This window comes from Condylostylus longicornis, unplaced genomic scaffold (assembly GCF_029603195.1).
Source record: "Condylostylus longicornis isolate FDR11 unplaced genomic scaffold, ASM2960319v2 ptg000187l, whole genome shotgun sequence".
In the NCBI taxonomy this organism is placed as follows: domain Eukaryota; kingdom Metazoa; phylum Arthropoda; class Insecta; order Diptera; family Dolichopodidae; genus Condylostylus; species Condylostylus longicornis.
The window spans coordinates 166,214-192,310 of NW_026578155.1; the positions used below are offsets into that span (position 1 = coordinate 166,214).

The 26,097-nt window shown below is 37.5% G+C and overlaps 1 protein-coding gene across 1 annotated transcript; it reads left to right on the forward strand.

Moving 5' to 3' along the window:
* Positions 1-20,223, forward strand: LOC129616364 (uncharacterized; the record flags this gene model as incomplete). The annotated part of the gene is made up of 7 exons (XM_055531998.1): positions 1-87; positions 147-299; positions 5,792-5,981; positions 6,440-6,784; positions 18,488-18,979; positions 19,163-19,881; positions 19,951-20,223. Coding segments are annotated over exons 1-7 (2,259 nt in total), but the record flags the coding sequence as incomplete, so codon positions are not given.
* Positions 20,224-26,097: the final 5,874 nt, after the last annotated feature.

Consider the following 26,097-nt stretch of genomic DNA (forward strand, 5'->3'; position numbering starts at 1 on the left):
ATGACCGAACTGTTTTCAAGTGAGATTAGGCAATATAACTTATTGGATCACATTCAAACGTCGCATTTGAATGATGAAGAAATTAGGGTTTTACATAAATTAATTTTAAATAATGAGGAGGGTGATAATTTAACCTTCACATTAAGCACTCTATTTTAACGAAAAATGAAATCTCTGTATACTCTAAATTGTATCGATACCGTCAAGTTCATAAAGAAGAAGTCGATAAGCAGATCGAAGAAATGCTTAGAAATAAAATAATACAACATTCTAATTCACCTTACAATGCTCCTATTTGGGTAGTTTCCAAAAAGGCTGATAACAGTGGCACGCAAAAATAATGTATTGTCATTGATTATCGAAAATTGAATGAAATAACTGTTGAAGACCGCTACCCCATCCCAAACATTGAAGATGTATTTGAGAAACTTGGAAAATCTAATTATTTCACTACCTTGTAGATTGTAGATATCCCTAAGGGAGTTGACTTCCCCAGCCTATGCAGGTGGTACTTCACCGGGCAGTGCCCCGTGAAGAAATTCGCAATAGTACGAACCCGTCTCCTGCTCATCCACAGCAACTCCGCGGCGAATCCGCCGGAGCACGCCGGAAGAAATATTTTCGCATGGCGGCACCCCTTCGTGTCCCGCCAATGACAGCCGTATTCCGCCGCGAGTAGGCAGGCAAGCCTGGCCCCCACGGCGGAAGAAGGCAGACCGCAGAAAGGCAGCTGCTGCACAAAGGCAGCCCCAGATCCCCTCCGCGCCAACTCATTGGCAATTTCGTTGTCCGCATGGCCACTATGGCCCGGCACCCAAATGTGCGTCACTCTGTTCTCCGATGCCAATTCCATAAGTGCAGCAAGGCAGTTCCAGACCAGCTTGCATGTAACCTAAGCTGAACGGAGCACCAGCAGTGCAGCCCTGCTGTCTGAGAACACATAGATGGTGCGGTTTCTATACCCCCTTTCCAAATTGATTCTCAGACAGATCTCTATTGCATGTATTTCGGCCTGGAACACTGTGCAATACGGGTCAAGGGTTGCATATACACGCGTGTCCGGGCGGACACCGTATACGCCCAAACCCACATCCGACTCCGTTTTGGACCCGTCCGCATACCACACGCTCGAACCCGACCTAAGTACCGGACCACACCGATCCTACTTCTATCGATCGGGAAACAGAACCCTGCACCTGTGGTCGAAGTTGTACCGCGGCAGACAGGTATCTGATATGGTTATTCTTAGAATCTGCCCCGTCCTCGCCAGAGAGAAGTCGGTAAGTCACCAGCCGAGCTTCCTTCAATATATGGAGGTGCAGTGGCGGCAATCCGATCATCACCTCCAATGCAACAGTGGGAGCCGTCCGCATCGCTCCGGTCACTCCCAGGCAGGCCAGCCTCTGTAGCTTTTCCAGCTTGGCCCGCACACCCGCCTGCTGAGCCTTGCGGCACCATACAATCGACGCATAGGTGACGATGGGCCTAGCAAGGGCCGTATATAGCCACAGTGCTATTCTGGGACTAATTCCCCAGGTCCTCCCGATGAAGCTCCTTCACGTCCACAAGGCCGCCGTAACTCTTTCGATATGGGTATTCCAAGAGAGACGATCATCCATGGTTACCCCCAGATACTTCACCTCCCTCGAGTAACTAATACGTTCACCAAACAGAATTGGGCTCGTTAATCTGTCCCTGCTTCTGCGTCTGGTGAAGGCGACCAAAGTGTTCTTGCTTGGATTTATATTTAACTCAACGCCTTTGCACCACCTTTCCACAACGCGTAAATTTTGCTGTAGAAGATCAGAAATAGTGCTCTCAAATTTTCCCCGCACGACGCAGTGCACCGCCCCGTATAAATCTATCAATCACTTTTTCCATTGCTTTCGATAGAAAAAAAGTAAGGCTGATTGGACGGAAAGACCTTGGGTGGTTGCTTGGTCGCTTACCCACCTTCGAGATATACGTCACTTTAGCCACCCTCCATGCCTGAGGGATGTAACCTCACGCATAGCTGGCACGAAAAATTTCCAACAGTGCTCTAGCGATATGTTGGAAAACCCCCTGCAAAAATGCAGGATATATCCCGTCATCACCTGGAGATTTGAAGGGCCTGAAAGATAAAACAGCCCATCTAATCCTGCCCATCGTGAAGACTAGACGGGATCGTTGCCAGTCATCCCTTCTGGGCCAGGATGCCCTCGGTTCGATGACTGTATTTGAGTGATTCCGAAGAATCTCCGAGTCAGGAAAGTGCGTTGACGCCATAAGCTCATACGTCTGCTTTCCGTTCTCAGTCATGGAGCCATCAGGACGTTCCATTAAACCCAACCCGCCAGCATACTTTTTGGAAAGCACCCTGTGAAGACGCGCATTGCTGGGGAGTTCATCAATGCCCTTGCAGAACGCCCTCCACGAGATTCTCTTCGCTTTCCTAATTTCTTTATTGTGTTTTGTGAGTGAGTCCTTATACTCTTCCTACGAACCCGACGCCTTGGCGTTATTGAATAGCTTTCTGGTCTTTAGTCCAAGCCTTGAAAACTTTTCATTCCACCACAGGCACTTCCTATTGCTCCGCCTCGGCTTAGCACGGTAGCTCCCGTGATAGGCATTAGTAATAGCCGCCATCAGGGCCTCGCTGGCCAGTTCGATATCCATCACCGTTCTGACAGAAGCAGGAACGGATCCAATTCCATCCATGAGGAGCTTTTCGAATTGACTCCAATCTGTGGATTGGGGCACCCGATAAATTTCTTCTGCCAGGCCCCCGGAGACCATGATATCAAATCTAATCTGCCTATGATCGGACATGGATGTCTCATTTGAGACATGCCATCCACCAACCCTACTGCCGATAAATTCAGTGCAAAGGGTGATGTCAAGGACCTCTTCCCTAATTGCATTTATGAATGTCGGCCTATTGCCCTCTTTCATAACCATTAATTTATTGCTATATATAAATTCAAGTAGGCACTCACCTCTTTTGTTTATATTGCTGCTTCTCCAGACGGTGTGGTGGGCATTGGCATCACTTCCTATTATAAGTTGGAAGTTCCTCCTTCCACAAAAGTCCACTAGATCCTTCAGTTGCTCGTCCGGGTGGGCACAGTCCCCCGGGAGGTAGGATGAGCACACAATGAACTCTGTCCAGCTCCCGCAGGACTTCATCTTCACTAACGTAGCTACTTGATCCTTAGAACAGTAATCTGGAATGGGAAAATACGTTAGCCTTTTACTAAAGAAAATGCAAGCCCTAGGGCTGCCCCAGTTGTATTATCATACAATAGCTCACCTGTTAGGCCCTTAACCTGATCCTTCACTATGTAAGGCTCTTGGATAAGGGCGATATCGAGGCGATCCTTCACAAATCTATGAGCTAGAACATCAGTAGATGCCCTAGCATGCTGTAGATTTATTTGGATGCACCTCACAGCCATATTATTTTCCCCGGCTCTTGTCTATGGGTTTTGGCCCTTTAGACAAAGGCTTTACATGAGCCTTACCTCCCATTGCCGCCTTTTTACACATCTTGGTGGGCGCCTGCCCTGCCACAGTCTCTTTTGCCGTCCCAGGTGCCACGCTAGCCCCTCCAACAGCAAATACCGAAGCAGTTCCGGGCTTCCCAATATGCTTGAGCCCTTTTAGTTCCCCGGGACGCTTGTATTTGGCGTGCTGGTCGATGGTCCTTCCGTTTCCCTTGCCGCCATTTTCGGAGCGATTTCAGACTTTCCAATGAGTTTTGGCTCTTTTGGTTGGCCTGAAGTGCTCGTCGTTGTCGCGGTGGGCACTGGTTTTTTATTTTGTCCTGCCCTGCCGCCAGCACCTTGAGAGGATTTTCTTCCTTTAACCGGAACGGTAACACGGAAGAAATTCAGGAAACGTCGGAACTCCGCTTTCCGTAGATCTTCCAATCCGGAATCATCCACGGAAAAGGTGATGGAGCAGCCCCCGTCTTTTTCCTTATCCATCCTCAGCACCCTCCAGGAACTTATCTTGAAGCTGGGATTTTGCTTCCCTATAACCAGTGTCTGCAGGAAGATAAAGCCTTGGGACGATTGTCTCGTCCTTTGGTACGTAGGTGACGCAGACATGCTGTTTGGGCATGTCGTCGCCATCCAGTACCACGACGTCGCAACCGTCCCAAGGCTTTACCTTCCTGCAGACACTGGTTATCCACTCCCTGGTGTTTTGATTGTTGCATGTTACGGATATTCATCCGTCCCTTTGCAACGCTGCAGTGAATTGTGGATGAGAGTCCACAATCCTATCCATTTCATCCATGATGGCTACTTTGATTTTCCCCATCTGGACTTCGGATAGCCTTTCCTCTGGATGCAGTCTATGAGTGATGGCCACCTTGACCTGTGCTACTGCATCCCGATAAAAAGTCATTTTCGGGTTTTGTTGAGAAATGTTCCCACGGACCTTTTCCTCAACATTGCCCTTCATCGACCTCTTCTTTGAGGGCCCTGCATCAGGGGTGTTGCTTTCGGACCTTTCCCTCTTTTGGGGATGGTCGGCCACAACACCCGATCCGCAGGCCTTCAGCTTTTCCAGCCTTTCCTTCTCATATCTGCGAGCTTCCTCTGGGGACATCCCATCCCTGATATAAGCCGCGATACGCCGCTTGGATGCACCAGAGAAATATTGTTTTTTTCCCCTGATGTCCAACCTTTTCAGGTCCTCCTCAGTTTTTTGGATAATAGGTCCAAGAGGATCCTGATTATCCGTCTCCATCGGAGTCGCCGCCTTTTCCTCTACTGCCGTGAGAAGGAGTTCCTCCTCTGCGTCAGTCAAGAGAAGCTCTGGTTCCGAAGACCCTTGAGCACTAAGTGGTTTTATGTTGCCCTTAGTATTGTTGTTGTTGTTGTATTTGTCACTGTTGTTATTGTTGTTGTTGTTGCAGTTGTCGTGTTTGTCACAGTTGTTCTTGCTGTTGTTGTTTTTGCTGTTGTTGCTGTTAAGATTGTTTTCCATTCTTGGTCCCACGAATAGCGTGGGAGAGTAAAGTCACCCATGGCAGAGTCCGGCATACGCAGTCATCGGTATATGGGCTGAACCTTGGATTTGGCTAAACGATTTCACCAAATCGAGGCAAAGCCTAAAGACTGCTTTTTCCACATCAACTGGGCATTACGAGTTTATAAGAATGCCATTTGGGCTAAGAAACGCGCCCTCAACCTTTCAGCGTTTAATGAACGACGTCTTGAAAGAATTTATTAATAAAATTTGCATTGCATATATGGATGACATCTTAATTTATTCAACATTATTGCAAGAACACATAGATTCCATCTAAAAAATTTTAGGAAAGTTAACTGAAGTAATCTTAAAGATCCAAATAAACAAATGTGCCTTCTTATGTAAGCAAACAGAGTTTCTTGGTCATGTTATAACTAACGAAGGTATAAAACCTAATCCGGCAAAAGTCGAATCTATCTCAAATATCAGTTTGCCTAAAACACGCAAAGAAATTAGGAGCTTCTTGGGTATTACAAGATATTACCGGAAGTTTATTAAGGATTATGCAAAAATTGCGTATCCTTTAACAAAATATTTGGAAAAAGCAGCCAAAATTAACTTAAAAGATAATGAATATATAAATGCCTTTAATATGTTAAAAAGTCTCTTGATAAGAGCAACCATCGAAAAAGAGCTTCTAGCAATCGTTTTGGCGACTAAACAATTTATGTAGACCGTACATTTATGGTAGACGATTTACAATAATAGTAAACTCCAGAGGTGGAAAATCAAATTAAATGAATTTGATTTTAACATCGAATATCTCAAGGGAAAAGAAAATCAAATAGCAGACTATCTATCGCGAATAGAAAATTTTAAAAATAACAAAGGTCAGAATGAAGATGCTGAAGTTTCATTGAATGATCTTCAAGCAAATGACTGTTCTCTTGATGTAAATCAATTTTTCACCACTTATGAAAACTCTTGTAGAGGCGGTAAAGAAGAAGTAATATCAACTGGTGCTACAATCCATAGCGCAAAGGAAGATCCAATAGATTGCATTTATACATACATATATCCGAGAAACCTATCAATTTATTTAAAAACCAAATATTTCTAAGCAGGGGAAAAAACCAAATTTTTCAATGAAAATTATTAATAAAAAAGTAAAAAATTTTATAACCGTTAACAACAATAAGGGAAATTTACTAGAACTAATGAGAAAAGTACTTTTAGACAAAGGCCTAATGTGCGTAAATTGTGAAGATAATTCACTTTTTATCTATTTTCAAGATTTACATATACATATGTAAAATATTTTTCATCTAATAAAAATTTAAAACTTTTAAAGTTTTCAATTAAATTAATTGACATCACTGACAAGAAAAACTTTTAAATATTATTTCATCTGAACACTTAAGTAAAACCCATAAGTAAAAACATAAAAATAAATATTATTACCCAAACCTTTTGCTAGAAATCACAAAAGTAATTAATAACTGTGACGTATGTCAAATAGCAAAACATGATAGAAACCCTCCTAAAATACCCTTTCAAATTTCCGAAACACCACATAGTTTCAATGATATAGTTCACATGGACATTTGGTATCCTGAAAGAAATAAAATGTATTTAACAACTAAACTGAACGACAGAACTTGGATCTCAACATTGGACTGTATTAAACAAAGAATACAAAATTTGGGAAAAATGAAAGAACTAGTGTCAGACGGCGACACGTTTATTATACATAGGGCAGTCATATTATTTTTGAAAGAAAACGATATTGACTTCCACCCAATAACACCAGGCAAAAAAACGGGTAATAGCTACATATATCGAACGGCTTCATGGTACCCTTAACGAGCATCTCAGGATCGTGAATGCCGAACGTAGTAAAGATAATCTAGATGATCGTTTTTACAAAATAATCACCTATTACAACAATACGATACATTCAACAACAAAACTGAGAGTTCAAACAAAAAGTTCCCCAAAAAATATAAAAAATTAAAAAATTTCACTAAAGAAAAAAATTACGTGATAGACACCAGTAGATTCGTAGATTCGTAGTCAAGGGTTGCATATACACGCGTGTCCGGGCGGACACCGTATACGCCCGAGCCCACCCCCGACTCCGTTTTGGACCCGTCCGCATACCACACGCTCGAACCCGACCTAAGTACCGGACCACCCCGATCCCACGTCCATCGATCAGGAAACAGAACCCTGTACTTGTGGTCGAAGTTGTACCGCGGCAGACAGGTATCTGACATGGTTATCCTAAGAATCGGATCGCCCTCAATGAAGTCTCTGTGAGTTCTGTGGGCCAACTTTAGCCCTGCCCCGTCCTCGCCAGAGAGAAGTCGGTAAGTCACCAGCCGAGCTTCCTTCAATATATGGAGGTGCAGTGGCGGCAATCCGATCATCACCTCCAATGCAGCGGTGGGAGCCGTCCGCATCGCCCCGGTCACTCCCAGGCAGGCCAGCCTCTGTAGCTTTTCCAGCTTGGCCCGCACACCCGCCTGCTGAGCCTTACGGCACCATACAATCGACGCATAGGTGACGATGGGCCTAGCAAGGGCCGTATATAACCACAGTGCTATTCTGGGACTAATTCCCCAGGTTACCCCGATAAAACTCCTACACGTCCACAAGGCCGCCGTAGCTCTCCCGATAACTCTATCGATATGGGCATTCCAAGAGAGACGATCATCCATGGTTACCCCCAGATACTTCACCTCCCTCGAGTAACTAATACGTTCACCAAACAGAATTGGGCTCGTTAATCTGTCCCTGCTTCTGCGTCTGGTGAAGGCGACCAAAGTGTTCTTGCTTGGATTTATATTTAACTCAACGCCTTTGCACCACCTTTCCACAACACGTAAATTTTGCTGTAGAAGATCAGAAATAGTGCTCTCAAATTTTCCCCGCACGACGAAGGCCACATCGTCAGCGTATCCCCAGACACGCGCCCCGGAGCCCCTGAGAGCAGCTATTAGATCATCCACTACAATGGACCACAGGAGGGGCGAAAGAACCCCGCCCTGCGGACATCCTTTTGCAGCGGAGATGAAGAGTATATCGTCAGCTATGGTGGACTTAATAATCCTATCCTGTAGCATCCGATTGACCCATCTGCTAGTCGTCGCATCAATCCCTCGTTTGTGCAGCGACTCACAGATGACATGATATGGGGTGTTGTCAAAAGCTCCCTCTGATAGGCGTATTGAGATTCATGCAAGGGATTGCTTCCCAGTGCACCGTCCCGTATAAATCTATCAATCACTTTTTCCATTGCTTTCAATAGAAAAGAAGTAAGGCTGATTGGACGGAAAGACCTTGGGTGGTTGCTTGGTCGCTTACCCACCTTCGGAATATACGTCACTTTAGCCACCCTCCATGCCTGAGGGATGTAACCCCACGCATAGCTGGCGCGAAAAATTCCCAACAGTGCTCTAGCGATATGTTGGAAACCCCTCTGCAAAAATGCAGGATATATCCCGTCATCACCTGGAGATTTGAAGGGCCTGAAAGAGAAAACAGCCCATCTAATCCTGCCCATCGTGAAGACTAGACGGGATCGTTGCCAGTCATCCCTCCTGGGACAGGGTGCCCCCGGTTCAATGACTGCATTTGAGTGATTCCGAAGAATCTCCGAGTCAGGAAAGTGCGTTGACGCCATAAGCTCCAACGTCTGCCTTCCGTTCTCAGTCATGGAGCCATCAGGACGTTCCATTAGGCCAAACCTGTTAGCATACTTTTTGGAAAGCACCCTGTGAAGACGCGCACTGCTGGGGAGTTCATCAATGCCCTTGCAGAACGCCCTCCACGAGATTCTCTTCGCTTTCCTAATTTCTTTATTGTATTTTGTGAGTGAGTCCTTATACTCTTCCCACGAACCTGACGCTTTGGCCCTATTAAATAGCTTCCTGGTCTTTAGTCTAAGCCTTGAAAGCTCCTCATTCCACCACGGGCACTTCCTATTGCTCCGCCTCGGCTTAGCACGGCAGCTCCCGTGATAGGCATTAGTAATAGCCGCCGTCAGGGCCTCGCTGGCCAGTTCGATATCCATCACCGTTCTGACAGAAGCAGGAACGGATCTAATCCCATCCATGAGGAGCGTTTCGAATTGACTCCAATCTGTGGATTGGGGCACCCGATAAATTTCTTCTGCCAGGCCTCCGGAGACCATGATATCAAACCTAATCTGCCTATGATCGGACATGGATGTCTCATTTGAGACATGCCATCCACCAACCCTACTGCCGATAAATTCAGTGCAAAGGGTGATGTCAAGGACCTCTTCCCTAATTGCATTTATGAATGTCGGCCTATTGCCTTCATTCATAATCATTAATTTATTGCTATATATAAATTCAAGTAGGCACTCACCTCTTTTGTTTATATTGCTGCTTCCCCAGACGGTGTGGTGGGCATTGGCATCACTTCCTATTATAAGTTGGAAGTTCCTCCTTCCACAAAAGTCCACTAGATCCTTCAGTTGCTCGTCCGGGTGGGCACAGTCCCCCGGGAGGTAGGATGAGCACACAATGAACTCTGTCCAGCCCCCGCAGGACTTCACCTTCACCAACGCAGCTACCTGATCCTTAGAACAGTAATCTGGAATGGGAAAATACGTTAGCTTTTTACTAAACAAGATGCAAGCCCTAGGCCTGCCTCCAATTGTATTATCATACAATAGCTCACCTGTTAGGCCCTTAACCTGATCCTTCACTATGTAAGGCTCTTGGATAAGGGCGATATCGAGGTGATCCTTCATAAATCTATGAGCTAGAACATCAGTAGATGCCCTAGCATGCTGTAGATTTATTTGGATGCACCTCACAGCCATATTATTTCCTCCGGCTCTTGTCTATGGGCTTTGGCCCTTTAGACAGAGGCTTTACATGAGCCTAACCTCCCATTGTCGCCTTTTTACATATCTTGGTGGGCGCCTGCCCTGCCACAGCCTCTTTTGCCGCCCCAGGTGCCACGCTAGCCCCTCCAACAGCAAATACCGAAGCATTTCCGGGCTTCCCAATGGGCTTGAGCCCTTTTGGTGCCCCCGGGACGCTTGTATTTGGCGTGCTGGTCGATGGTCCTTCCGTTTCCCTTGCCGCCATTTTCGGAGCGACTTCAGACTTTCCAATGAGTTTTGGCTCTTTTGGTTGGCCTGAAGTGCTCGTCGTTGTCGCGGTGGGCACTGGTTTTTTATTTTGTCCTGCCCTGCCGCCAGCACCTTGAGAGGATTTTCTTCCTTTAACCCGAACGGTAACACGGAAGAAATTCAGGAAAAGTCGGAACTCCGCTTTCCGTAGATCTTCCAATCCGGAATCATCCACGGAAAAGATGATGGAGCAGCCCCCGTCCTTTTCCTTATCCATCCTCAGCACCCTCCAGGAACCTATCTTGAGGCTGGGATTTTGCTTCCCTATCCTACTTAGAAATTTGTCCCTGGAGAGACTGACGGTTGTCTCGTCCTTTGGTACGTAGGTGACGCAGACACGCTGTTTGGGCATGCTGTCGCCATCCAGTACCACGACATCGCAACCGTCCCAAGGCTTTATCTTCCTGCAGACACTGGTTATCCACTCCCTGGTGTTTTGATTGTTGCATGTTACGGATATCCATCCGTCCCTTTGCAACGCTGCAGTGAATTGTGGATGAGAGTCCACAACCCTATCCATTTCATCCATGATGGCTACTTTGATTTTCCCCATCTGGACTTCGGATAGCCTTTCCTCTGGATGCAGTCTATGAGTGATGGCCACCTTGACCTATGCTACTGCATCCCGATAAGAAGTCATTTTCGGGTTTTGTTGAGGAATGTTCCCAGGGACCTTTTCCTCAACATTGCCCTTCGTCGACCTCTTCTTTGAGGGCCCTGCATCAGGGGTGTTGCTTTCGGACCTTTCCCTCTTTTGGGGATGGTCGGCCACAACAACCGATCCGCAGGCCTCCAGCTTTTCCAGCCTTTCCTTCTCGTATCTGCGAGCTTCCTCTGGGGACATGCCATTCCTGATATAAGCCGCGATACGCCGCTTGGATGCACCAGAGAAATATTGTTTTTTTCCCCTGATGTCCAACCTTTTCAGGTCCTCCTCAGTTTTTTGGATAATAGGTCCAAGAGGATCCTGATTATCCGTCTCCATCGGAGGCGCCGCCTTTTCCTCCACTGGCGTGAGAAGGAGTTCCTCCTCTGCGTCAGTTAAGAGAAGCTCTGGTTCCGAAGACCCTTGAGCACTAAGTGGTTGTATGTTGTCCTTAGTGTCGTTGTTGTTGTTGTCACTGTTGTTATTTGTCTTGTTGTTGTTGTTGTTATGTTCCATTTCTTGTCCCACGAGTAGCGCGGGAAAGCAAAGTCACCCATGGCAGAGCCCGACATACCATGAGAAGGCTCATTTAAACTGGAGGGCGCCTGGTATCCAGAGTCCGCATACTAACGACTAAGCTCCCCCTTAGCCACGCAGTCATCGGCATATGCTGTTCCACTTTGACTTGGGACGCCTGTCGTCAGCTGACGTATAGATATAGGGCTGAAACTCACAAAGCAAGAGGCTCGCCGCGAAACATGACCACGACACGAACGTAACTTTGATCGTTTCAATTACCCCTTTATCCTCCGACATTACCGGGGCCCACCACTAGGAGGTGACAGTGCGGTTTTGGGCCCCCAAAGTATAATCAATATCGCCGTTATTTTCATGGTTTCAGAAAATATATTTTATTTGATGATTATATTTTCGTTTTGATTGTGTTTTATTATATTTTATATTTTTACTGGTGTCAATTATATAATAGACACCAGTAAAAATATAAAATATAATAAAACACAATCAAAACGAAAATATAATCATCAAATAAAATATAATCATCAAATAAAAGAAATTGATGACGTTTACAAAGTCCTGATAGAAAACATAAAAAACTGATAATATTACATTTTTACAAATGTGATCCAACGGAAGGATGGATCGAAAACAAAATTGTCTGCACATGTTCCACTAAAAATCATAATTTTTAATATTATTCTTTTTTTGCTGCCTTGAAGAGGAAAAGAAGAATAGAAATAACATACACATACATATAGTTGTACGCATATTCAACGAAGGAAAAATTACAATAACATTCTTGAAACAAAAATAAAAAAAATGCATGGGTTGAAAAATAATTCTATAAGATCATAATTTATTTCTCTACGATTTTTTTTTCATAATTTCTCTACTTTGTTTTTTCTGTATGATTATTTCTTAGACTTACTTACTTATTTACATTTACTTAAGTAATAAATTTTTATTTAACAAAATGTTAAAACAAAGGTACATATGTATGTACATACTTATCAATGTAAATATGCAATAATTTTTAATTGAGTTTACAAACTTCTTTTGGAAAAAAAATTGTTAGACATTATATGTCATGAACTTAATGTAAGAGTTATTATCACTACGTGCTTTTTTATGTACCTCCAGAAAATTAAAATTTTAAAAAATATGCGAATCAGAATATTAAACATAGAAACGAATGAAATTTTTGAAATTAGATATGATAATACACACATTTGTAAATATTCTATAATACAAAACTAAATATGCACAATATAATACAAAACTAATAGGATGCATATTTAGGACAATTTCTATATCATATCTATTGGGGCGTTTATTTATGTGATGGCAACAAATTTTGCATATCGAGTTTTCGGTGGGAACGTACTTCTCCATAGTAGGGAAGTGTAAATAAACTATTTTTAGCAACCTGTCGGTCTGTCGGTCTATCGGTCTGTGTGTGCACGCGTGTATCTCAAGTTCGGCTGAACCGAGTTTGATGAATTTTTATATGTAAGTTTGTTTCCACCATGGCACGGATCGATCAACTCTTGGTATATACCAGGCATCGGGAACTGAACTTTTTAGCGGGCCTGTTTTACATTTTTGAACATTTTGAAGAAAATATTCAACCGATTTACTTGAAATTTTATATATAAGCTCAGCTCGACAGCTTTTGAAAGAAATCAGGCATCGGCAACTAGACGTTTACTACGGGCCAAATATACATTTTTGTGTATATAAAGAGAAATAATCAACCGATTTAATTGAAATTTAATATATGAACCCCTCATATTAAAACAATGAACATATAAATTTTTTGGAAAGATCAGGGCTCGAAAACGGATTTGCGGGCCGATTTTACATTTTTCACCATTTTGAAGAAAGTATTCAACCGATTTACTTGAAATTTCATATATAAGCTTTGCTCGATCATACGCAAAAATTCCTAAATTTTGGAAGAAATCAGGAATCAGCAACTGGGCGTTTACTACGGGCCAAATATACATTTTTGTGTATATAAAGAGAAATAATCAACCGATTTCATTGAAATTTAATATTTGAATTCCCCGTATTAAAACAATGAACATGTAAATTTTTTGGAAAGATCAGGCATCGGCAACTAGACGTTTACTACGGGCCAAACATACACTTTTGTGTATATAAAGAGAAATAATCAACCGATTTCATTGAAATTTAATATATGAATTCCTCATATTAAAGCAATGAGCACATAACTTTTTTGGAAAGATCAGGGCTCGAGAACTGATTTGCGGGCCGATTTTACATTTTTCACCATATCCACAGAACAAATTCATGGAATTTCTTGAAATTTGATATTTGAGTTCTGGTTGTTACCGAAACTAACTGGTGAGCATTTCAGGGAATTCGGGCAGCACAAAGCGATACTCTACTAAGAGCCAAATTTACATTTTTCTAAGTATGTTAACTATAAGCTTACTAATGTCCCCAAAATTGGAAAGAAGTATTTAACAGACATTTTTATAATATTCTATAACACTTTCATTTAACTAGACAATACACAATGCGGTCGGTTATGTGCTGACCACATCAGATTTTTTTGAAAAGATTTTGTGTAAAAGTATTAAAATTATTAACGACTGAAAATCTATTAAAAAATTTTTAATTTCAATTAAGTTTAATTTAAATATAAAGGAACATATAAAAAAATTAACCGTGCATAAAGAAATAATTAACTTTATTATTTATTAAGATAAAATAATAAATTATTTACTTCTCAGATTCCATTTAAAAAACTGCGTCAATACAAAATCACGAAAAAAAAATAGATGCACAGCTGATTTGACATGATGCGGGTAAGAGACGTATTTTTGACATTTTCACACACCAAACTTTAAAGTATTACCGTGTTGGTGAATTTTCGTACATGATTACACATCGATGCTGCATAGATTACTTTCCGATTATACCCATAATCTACAACTTTTGAAAGTTCTACAACGTTACATGAAAAATATTATTATATTTGAGCTGGTTTTTTTGAAGTGCTAAAGCCTATTTTTTCGTATATTGAGATATTTAAGGTTTGGCATTTGAATCAATTTGAAAATATTGACCACAATAACATATTTTGTTTGTTTTATGTTTAGCACAACTCAATTGAAATTGTAATTGTAACTGTGGAGATAAGGTGTCTATAGCTCATCAAAATCACCATTAACTTAGTCTTTTTAAAAAGTGGACTTATACCATTTTCAAAAAGACCAGCTCATTTATGTTTTTTAGTCTACAATGCTTTGCCAACAGGGTCATTGAGTAATAAGTAATTTTGGAGAATTCAGTAAAAAGGTGATAAGAGCTTCAAGGAAAATGTTCAATAAAAAATTTTTAACTAACATAGTACTCTATTTCGTACTTTAGGTACTTTTATAAAATTTTTAGATATTTTTCGTAAACAAATCAAAATACTTCGAAAATTGAAAAAATTTGGTTAGTAGAAAGAGCTTCAAAAATATTAAACACATTTTTATATTAATCATGTTTTTTGTTTTGTTTCATGCTAAGACTCCAAAATTATCTAGGCTTTATAATAGAGAAGAATCATTTGCAAATTGATCGCTAAGGCAACGTTATTTGAATTGCTGAATAAAATTCAAATTTTTTTCCCTGAGTTTGTCTTAGCTGCTTTTCTATATTTTTTTTTTATCAGATAAGCTCGATCTACGATTTATTTCGTTTTCAATTTCATGATTATTATGAGATAATTTTAATGTTGCACAATTCATACCGTTATTGCCATTCACTTTTCTATAAACGTAAAACTATCGAACTTTTCTTAATTATCAGAAATGTTGCGTTTAATCACAATCAACCGAACAATCACAACAAGTTTATGAAATCAAAATGCGTATTTTCATAAGAGCTGTAAAACCTTATCATTAGTTTAATTTTTTAAAATTTTGCAAATATATGGGTTTTGATTGTACTATCATCATTTGAGTGTTGCTTTAAACATCAAAAATTCAAGCAAATTTCAAATTTTAAATTTTCGTTTTAAAATTTAAGAAAGTTAGGAATATGGTTCTTTTTTTGGACAAAAAAGCTTCCATTGACAATATCTTAACAAATGGAGCAAAACAACAACTTTTTTCTTTAAGACTCTTTAATAAGAAATAGTCTTATTTCCAATATTAGCAAGAATATTTTCTGCCAACAACACTCTTTTCTGTTTTAGAAAAGTAATAATAATTTCAGAATGTATGAAGAATTTGAGTTTAGGGAATAGCTACCAAAGTAGAGTTAGGTAGAAATCTATTAAATGGCAACCCTGATCGTAAGAAAAAAAATTTTGTATATAACTTCACCTAAATCATGTGCTTGCGATTTCATTTTTATATTTTGCTTTTTCTTTGTTTCTGTTTTTTTGCTACAATAGAAATTAAAATCTAAAAAATCGTAAAACTTTTCCTAAAAGCCTAAAAATTTTGTACCAAATTGAATGTCTGACGCCTTTGGTAACAGCATGTTCAGAATTTCTTCAAAAAATGTTCCGTCGAAATATTCATAATAAAGACAAATCTGCAATAAGGTCTGATGACTGTTTTCATATCAGACAGAAATTATCTCAGACTTTGCGTCAAAACTTAGCAATTAGCTATGAAAATTATGACCAAAATAAAATCAGTTGACCGAAGCTCAAAATTTTGGCAAAAAATTAATTTTCGCCTTTCTACTTTTAAAAATCTAATTAGAATAATGTAAATTTTTAATTTTTTTTTTTTTTAAATTGGAGCTGTCTGAGCTTACGGCTATTATACTAAGTTTTTGTTTTTAGTTTAAGTTTAATAAGGTTATTATGATTCGTGAAGCAAAAAAGGACTCGAAGCGATATTGAAAATTAACTAAAATCTTAAAAATAATTTTTTTCATAATTATAGTATAATTATGAAAATACATTTAATAATTAAAAATTTTACTTTTGAAGAATTATTGGTTAAATAATATTAGTTACATGTATATACAAAAATGTGACCAAAAGCGATACATTATTATTTTTATATTATCATTTTTCAAACTAGGAATAATTTTGTAGCATACAAACAAAATTTTAAGAATGTTTTTTATGTTTACTTTTTTTATCAAACATCCTATTTTGGCAGATTTCAAAGTTTTGACTTGTCGAAGATATTTTGTATTTATTCAAAGTAAGCGATTATTTAAAATACCCAATATTTTCTCGGATATAACAATCTTTGTAATATTAAAATAAAATTCCAAAATTTATTTACATAAAAATATTTTTAGCTATTTTTAGATGTAAATAATTGATAGCATAAAAGCACGGTGATAATTTTTTTCTTCATATAAACTCTATACATCTTTTTAAAAATCTGATGTGATCAGTAGATAACCGACCGCTGTGTGTATTGTCTAGTAAAGTGAAAGTGTTACAGAATATTAAAAAAATGCCTGTTAAATACTTCTTTCCAATTTTTGGACATTAGTAAGCTTATAGTTAACATACCTATAAAAATGTAAATTTGGGTCTTAGTAGAGTTTCGCTTTGTGCTACCCGAATTCCCTAAAATGCTTCCAAGTTGATTTCGGTAATAACTAGAGCTCAAATATCAAATTTCAAGAAATTCCATCTATTCGTTTCGCAGATAATGGATAAAACATAAAACAAAATAAAAATGTAAATTCGGCCCTCAGATCAGTTTCCGAGTCCTGACCAAAAAAAAATTATATGTTCATTGCTTTATTACGTCGAATTTAAATACTAAATTTCAAACATATGAAATTTCAAGTAAATCTGTCGAATATTTTCTTCATAATGATCAAAAATGTAAGACACCCGCTAAAAAGTGCAGTTCCCGAGGCCTGATATATCCCAAAAGTTGATCAATCAGTGCCATAGTCGAAATAAAATTTTATCAAAATCGGTTAAGCTGAACTTGAGATACATGTGTCCACACACTGACAGACAGACCGACAGACTGACAAACCGACAGGTTGCTAAAAATAGTTTATTTACACTTCCTTACCATAGAGAAGTGTTTCCAACACATAACCTATATACTGTATACACAATGCAGTATCGGTAAAATTCATAAAAGGAAAATGAGAGTCACTCTCTTTACGCGGTTGCCTTGTACTAATTATGGCAGAGCATGATAACGAATTCAAAACCAAATTGTATGAAGGTTTACCACAGGAAAGGAAAAAAGTTACTATTTGCGTTTTGAAAATTTAGCTAGTTAAGAAAAATATTATCAAAGTAACAATGTGGTACTATTATATAGATAAAAGCTAAAAGAAACTGATCTGGTAAGCACATAACCGCAAAGTTTATTTTTTCGAATGTTACTCAATATTTCAAAAATTTCCTTCCAAAAACTTTTAAGTTTTAAATTTTTAAATAGTTTCTTTTTCCTTATATTTTACAAAGCCTTAGGTTCATTTTTTTCTTAAACATTTTTTTCTGTTAAATAAAAAATTAATAATTTAAAAATATCAGTATCAAAAATTTGAGTTTACGGAATTTCTTTTGTATCTGGCTTCTTCTTTTTTAGTTTTTTTTTTGCTGTATACCAAAAATTAAAATCTTGTGCAAATTTCAGCGATATTGGTCTGTCAAAAATGGGAAATTTATGAAATTTTTCTTACCCACAAATTTGCAGCAGATTATATCCCTGAATAATATATGTGTCTTTGATTTTACTTAAGAATTTTTTTTTGTTCTGCAAAATACGAAAACACCGATTATCAATATAAAAATTAATAGAATAAAATTTTTACTATAATGTTAATGAAATAATTTTTGTAATTACTAACTTCGCCTATTTTATTTAAATACACTTAACCTGGGAACAGCCTGAGGTGATAATCTATCGAATGAAAATTTTGAGGTGATGAAAAAAGACTATCATGTCGAATGAAGAGTTTAACAAAGGAACTTACGTGGTGATTTCAACGTCTGTCATCACAAATATTTCGAAAGCTATATTTATAGAGGAAGGATAACGATTATTTATGTCATTTTAGGACTAATATGTTTGAGGACCCTCGTATCTTGTTTCAATTCACTATAAACATAAATGGCTAATATTGGAATATTATAAAAAGTTAATGCAATCCATACACAATCAATAACAAAAATTCAATTAAAAGTAGCTTGAAAATCTATACTAATAACTATCACCCTCCGATAGGATTTAGCTATAACTATGATAGTCCTATAAACTCTCAGCCTAATATATCATTTGAATATAATTTTTCTAGAGCTGATTTTGTAGGTCTAAATAATTATTTCTTTACGGTGGATTTCGAGACATTACTTTGTAATGTTCCTATTGACGAAGCAGTAAAGAAATTTTATGATGTCGTTTTACATGGTTTTGACATGTATGTTCCTAAAACGCGTAATAAGAGTATTGATTCAAGTCCTGTTTGGTTCTCAATTGAGTTGAAAAAATTGAGAAATAAAAAGAATAAGGCGTGGAGAAAATATGTTAAGACTCAAAGCTCTGAGTCTTATTCTACTTACATAAATTTATTTTATTCATTTAAACGTTTGTGTGAAGTGAGTTATAGTAATTATTTGTCAGGTTGCTCTTTGGAATTAAAGCAAAATCCCAAATCTTTCTGGAAGTTTGTTAATTCTAAAAGGAAATCTAATCAATTTCCAAACTTTATGACTTATGGTAATCAAACAACAAATGATCCACAAATAATTTCAGATTTATTTGAAAAATTTTTCTCCAGCGCTTATTCGAATAATATTTTTAACATCAATCCGCAAAATTTTGACTACTTTCCCAACTACATTGGTCGACCCCTCCCTGAAATAGATCTATCGTCAACTAAAGTTTGTTCTTATTTGGAAGCCTTAAACAATGATTGCTTTCCGGGCCCTGATAATATTCTTGAGATTATTTTAAAACAATGTTCTCGTGTCTTATCAAAGCCAATTTCAACTTTATTTAATAGATCTATTTCTGAAGATACTTTTCCTAGTTGGTGGAAAACCTCTTTCATACGACCGGTGCATAAAAAGGGAGAAAAAAAGAACATTGAAAATTACCGTCCTATAGCTAAGCTTTCTAGCATCCCTAAAGTATTTGAATTAATGGTTTATGACGTAATCTACAATTATTGCTCAGAATTGGTAGTGCCAAATCAACATGGGTTTTTAAAAATGAAATCTACAGTTACTAATCTTGTTGAATGTAGTTCTAAATTTTTAAATACGATGGAGGCTGGATCCCAGACGGATGTAATTTATACTGATCAGAGCAAGGCTTTTGATTTACTACCACATAATGTAGTACTTTTTAAGCTAGAAAAGTATGGTTTTCCTCCTTTTTTCATTAAATGGATTGGTTTTTATTTGTGTAGTAGGAAATATGGAGTTATTTTTCGTTCATATATCTCCAATTACTTTGTTGCAAATTCGGGTGTACCTCAGGGTAGTCATTTGGGGCCTCTTCTTTTCATTATTAGTATTAATGATGTAACACGCGTATTAAAACACAGTGATTTAAGTATCTATGCTGATGATATGAAAATTTACAGAAGAATAGACTCCGCTACTGATACCTTGCTCGTACAGCGGGACCTGGATTCTTTTGCTAATTAGTGCAACTTTAACAATCTTTCCCTTAACGTCTCTAAGTGTTCCGTAGTTAGTTACACTCGTCGTTCCGTAACTATAACTTCCAACTATGTCTTGAATAAAGCTAATCTTAACAGGGTTAGTTCTATTAAAGATTTGGGTGTTGTATTTGATGAAAAGTTGACGTTTAGACAGCACTATAACGCCGTGATTAGTAAAGCTAATTCAGTCTTAGGCTTCGTTAAGCGTTATACAAAGGAGTTTAATGATCCCTACGTTATAAAAACTTTGTTTGTGGCTTTGGTACGACCACATCTTGAATATGCAAGTCAGGTTTGGTCTCCTTCTTACCGGGACCACGTCAATAGATTGGAGGCAGTTCAAAAAAACTTTTTAAGGTATGCTCTTCGTAATTTTCATTGGGAAAACCCTATTATTCTCCCACCATACGGAGATCGGTTATTATTACTTCAAATGAAAACACTTGAAAGTAGAAGAATTGTTGCTGATATTTTGTTTATTGTGCAAGTGTTTATGAGCCGCATAAACTTTACATATGCTAAAAATATCATAGAAGCTCAATTAAATAGTGTCACTCGTTTTCGTAATAACAAAATTTTTAATCTTCCTTTTCACCGCACAAATTATGGGAAGAATGAACCTATTTCTCGAATGTTAGTTGCTGTTAATAAATACATTTCTCGTGAGGAGTTATCGCTAACGAAGACTCAACTTAAGAATACCCTCTTTGCAAAATTACATTAGTTGTATACTTTATGAGGTCACTAACTTTTAATTATTATCATACATAATATTTATTGTACTCGAAAAATAAATTCAATAATTTTCTGACCTACATTAATAGCAACTAACTTTTGCTGACTTTGCAATCTTTTGTTGTAAATGTTTTCATAATTTAAAAAATTTTTTTTAAGTTGAACTTTTTGCTAGCTAGGCAACTTTTGTTCAGGTATTTTTAAGTAGTATTAATTTTAAGTTAAAGTTTAATAATAACAATAAAAATTATCATATAGGTTAAATTGTATAATGTAATTTGTAAATTGTAAAATGTTTGAGCTAAACATAAATAAAAAAAAAAAAAACAAGAAATCCACCATTATAATACGAGAAGTTCTAATCAATTGAGAAATGCAGTAGTGGACAGAAATTTAAGAGGTTTAGAATTAGTTAGGTCAACAAATATACGATTATAAAATCACGTTAATGCAGAACTCAAAAACTCTTTACAAAGTTTTTTGAAAAATACTTTTGAAAAACAAATGTTAGATACGTACAATAACAAATACTACAGCTTCAATTTTATAATTTATTCAAATTTTAAGCTTCAGAATTAAAATAAATTTAATTTATATTACAATGAATTTTAATGTCCGTGCTTAAGTGGCCATCCGAGTATACACTTAAGTCCGTTGTGATGCCGCTGGATCTCCCTGTCCGCACCCCTACGTGAACCAGCTCGACTCCTTTTAAATTGCTTTAAGTCCCTGGTATTTACATTCGCCAGGTCCGTAATTCGCGGTCGTAAAGGAAATGTGACCCAAGGAACCTCCTTCATTTCCATCACAAATCTGGGTATGAGCACAGAAAAAGAGAAGCTCCTCCAAAGGTCTCCTCCTCCTCGTCGCAGCAGCTCCTCCACAGGTCGTTATAAGATGTTCTTTCCTCCTGGCGTGTTCGCCAATCAAACAGCGCCCAGTTATAATTCCTATCACTGCGCAAAAGGCCACCAGTGAGTGTGCAAACCAGCCCGTTCAGTTCTCCAATCGTGCTAGGATAAGTTGGAGCCTTGCTTCCCAGGAGATCGCTTAGCGAGTCTCTGTATGTTGTATGAGCAGTAAATTCAAAATATATATAGCGATGTTCAGAAAAGGAATTATCTTGCGAGACTTTCCAATTCGTGACCATCCCAAGCGATTGTTTGGGAAATAGAGGACTCTGAGTCCCAATGATCTTGCGAGACTTTCCAATTCGTGACCATCCCAAGGGATTGTTTGGGAAATAGAGGACTCTGAGCCCCAATTACATATGCTAAGGTTAGCACTCAAGAAAAATTCTAAAAGTGACAAACCCTTATGTTTGTGTCTGAGCTTCCCCAGATGGTGTCATGTACATTAGCGTCACTCGCAATGATAAGGCCGGCTCCAGTAGATCGAGCGTGTCTTACCAGGCCTCCCAAATTTGGAGATAGACATTCTTCCTGAGAGGGGTAGGGCAGGTATACTGACGCCCAGGAGGGCCTCCTACCTGCGTTCTCCAGATTGACTGCAGTCAATTCCTCGTTACTGTGAGGAGGTAGCAAAAAAAGTATTTAAGTTTCTTTTCACAAGTATGCAAGACCTTACCTTTCCGCCGGTGCTACTATAGAACAGCTTGTGAGCTTGCATCCTTCCTCCCGCAATCCAACCTCCTGATCTTCGCATCGTTAGAGTGGTGGAGATCAATCTGGAGTATGTGCAGCATGACCGCTTGCGTTAACTTCCACCATCTTTGTTGAGGATAATCACGGCCTGTCTATAGTCGCCCTTCTTTCCCTCCAGTTTGATGTTGGCAGGAAAGGGTTGCCTAACCTTATCATCTTCAAGATTCCAAGAACGAGCTCCCGGTCTACTTGGGATTTAATCCAGTGATCCATGATTTTTATAATAATATCGGCGATCTTAACTTTAACTGAAACTGCATGTGACGCATTTACGTTACTTATTTTTTGAACAGCATCTTCAATAATCTCTTTCTGAGTTTAAAGAGATAACCCAGAAGTTTCCAAGCGAGTGATTGACGTGCTAGGAAAACTCAAACTTGGGCATAGAAATACAAAATCATTTTTCAATTAATTTTTAAAATCTAAATTTGAAAACATGTTTTTTGCTGTTGCAACGGCAGCAGAATCTTCTTCTGGTAAGTGGCACAATAGATTTTCAATTTTTTCAAAATAATGAGCATAATATTTTATTGCATCTAACCATGTCCCCCAACGTGCTGTAATAGGTTGGGGTGGAATTGGTAAATTGGGTTCAATTTTTTTCAGAAATTGTACTCTTGCTGGTGAATTTGAAATAATTTTTTTAATCAAAGCAATAAAACCATCAATATTTAGATAGGGGAGGCCAATTTTTTCAGCTACTCTATGTAGTCCATGGGCTAAACATGTTATATGTAAAATTTCTGGGTAAAATACTTTGTAGGCGGCACCTGATTTTACCATATACGCAGAATCCGCTACAAAAAGTAAAATTAAATCGCGATTAAAATCGCTGCCCAATATTTTTATGGAATATACTAGTAAGCATTTTGGCTCAATTTTGAATTGTATTTAGCAAACCAGCTGGACAATGGGAAAATAGGTCGAAAAGGGGAAAAAATATCAAAAAATATTAAAAAACATGTTAAATCCCGAAAAAGGTTAAAAAAGGAAATTTTATGAAACGCATTTGTATATTGGTAAAGTTGTCCTACTAAGCACTGCTAAAAATAGGTAAAAAACTAAAAATCCGTTCCCTAATAATATAATCCGCACGAGTCATTGTAGGAGTCATTTTGAAATTAAAATGAAATAAAATAAAATTTTAGTCGACATTTATATGCTTTTCCAAACGCACCGTATGTTCCATTCACAGTTCTTTATTTACTTGAGCGACACCCAGATCCCTGTGAATGTCACTATTGCGCACGTCCTATAAAGCACCATGTCACGAAGGACCTTGTTCTGAAAAGTTTGTATGTATTTGATGTGCGTTTGCTTGGAAACAATAAATACAAGCCCATAGCTGCAAGCCGTACGTTTATTTAAGCTTTATGATTTGGTTATACATGAACACCTTATTGTATGTTGCCAATCGAGACCTAAGACCTATAGTCCAATAGTTTTCTCTATATTTGTTTTCTAATTCTATTCTTTTCCTCTTTAGACGTTATTTTCATCTGAGCTTGACATCTAAAATCATACCTAGGTATTTCGCTGTAAGCGAAGAGTACTTCTCGCACTGTTTGATTCGAGAAAGCCTGTCAGATAAATATGATTGAAGCAACTCCACGAATATCAATTACTTAAGTTTAAAAAATAAACTGTTGTGCCAAACCTCATCGAACACTTGGAGCACGTCCAGGAATATTGTCGAACATATTTGCCTTTCTTCCAACGCTTTTCCATAATATTTGTTATAGTGTGTACTTGGTCAATTGTTGCGTGCTTTGCTCTAAGATCAAACTGATGGTTAGAAATTAGTATCTTATTTTCTATTAAAGAAATTGGCCTTGTCAACAACAATTTTTTTAAACAGTTTTGATATTATATATAGCAGCAAAATCGGTTTACATGGCTTTGCCTCATTCAAGGGTTTCCCCGGATTTTCTATCATAACAACTTCTATTACTCATCAATAGGGCCATAGTGCTTTCATCCATGACAAAATCTTATAGTTTTTTTGGTTAAAAAATTCTTTCCAAGTGATCAGCAAATGGTTCAACTTTTGCCTATTGTTTTTGCCCACGATTTATCTGTGCTTTTCAGTCGCGGGATTCGCTTATCATTTTCCTAGTAATCTTCGTTGCTTTCTACAACCAATAATTTGTTTATTTATTTGCAGATATAATTCGCATATCTTTATATCTATAATTCTCATATGATACTGATTTAAAATTTTTTTTTTTTGTGAGTGTTTGAGAAAGTCTATTCACAATCGTTTTATTTTCTGGGTGACTTGACCTTTGTCATTTACGTTTAATCCTTCTCTTTTGTACTATTTAAACAGTTGTAGCCCTAGGACAATTACTTCATACAGGTTTGTATTTAGAGAATCTTGTATTTTCCCAGGCGACTTTCAGGCGTTCAATTTGATAAACTGCACTTCAGCATTAAGACTTATATTTTCAATAATATTTTGTCTGAATTTGTATTTTATTTGTTGAGATGTTTCGAAATCGCTTCGGGATTATTAAACACGCGTTTGTATATCTATCCTCCATAGTTACTCTCATTGAAATTCTATCATTACATCGTTGCAATTTGCACAACTGTCCTAAAAATCTTCTCTTTTATTATTCACATTTAATACATTTAGCACCTTTTTGGTGAAATCTTTGTGTATGTTATGTTTAAACCTCTGGCGTCTCCTGCACCGCGGGATGAACTCGTTACTTATGAAATGCTCAATTTTTACTCTCATGTGCTGAAGATATTCTATTTTATACATATTAATGGAAGCCCGGATCGCATTAAGTGCTAATATGTTTGAAAATATTGAAACAAAATTGAAAGATGAATGTACATATGTATATCACACTACATAAATGATTAATTTGTAAGAACGAAAATTTAAAATTAAGTCTCATGAAATATAAAAATTTATATCCACGTACTAACCCAAAAATAGTCATTGCAGTTGATTTGAACCACTCTTGAATTTTACTACACAAAATATTAAAGTTCCATAAAAAATTGTATGTATGTTACCTACATAACAGTATACCATTGAAAGGCAAAAGACTTACGCCTTCAAGTAATAGCTGCCCAAACACAAAGTTTTGAATTGAAAAAAGTGAAATTTAAAAAAAAGCTAAATATCTCAAAAATTTTTATTAAAGTAATTTTTTTTTCTTAATGCGGTATTTACGTTCATGAACAAAAGCAAAAATAGAAAAAGTAAAAAATATTCACTATATTTTCATTGATAATTATTTTAAAATTTAAAAAAAAGCGGAAAAACAACAAGCACATCCTTCGCCTTCAACGTTGTATATGTTACTGAAAGCATTTCATTATTTTTAAGTGAACAGTTTTTTTTTCTAATAGGGTAAGCTAACTCAAGATATGGGAAGTAACTGTAGTGCCAAGTTGAAAATATAATTAATGAAAGATAATTATTGAAAATTGATATGAATATATAGTAAAGAAAAAATTTGAAGAGGGAATTAGAAAATAATATCTAAAATACAATCAAATACTATTTGTTAAATACAAATTTTATATAAACTTCAAAATTTTACCTCTATTTTTATTTGAAAAAATATTAAAAACTTACTATGATTTATATCAATTACCTAAGAAAAAAAATATTTAAAATGTTTGGAAAAAACAATCATATATTTTTATGACCGGATTTGAATATTTTTTTATTTTTGAAATAAATGGTATTTTACCAAATGACTCAAAAATTCCGACTGTAAAATAATAGATATTTTAAAATTTTT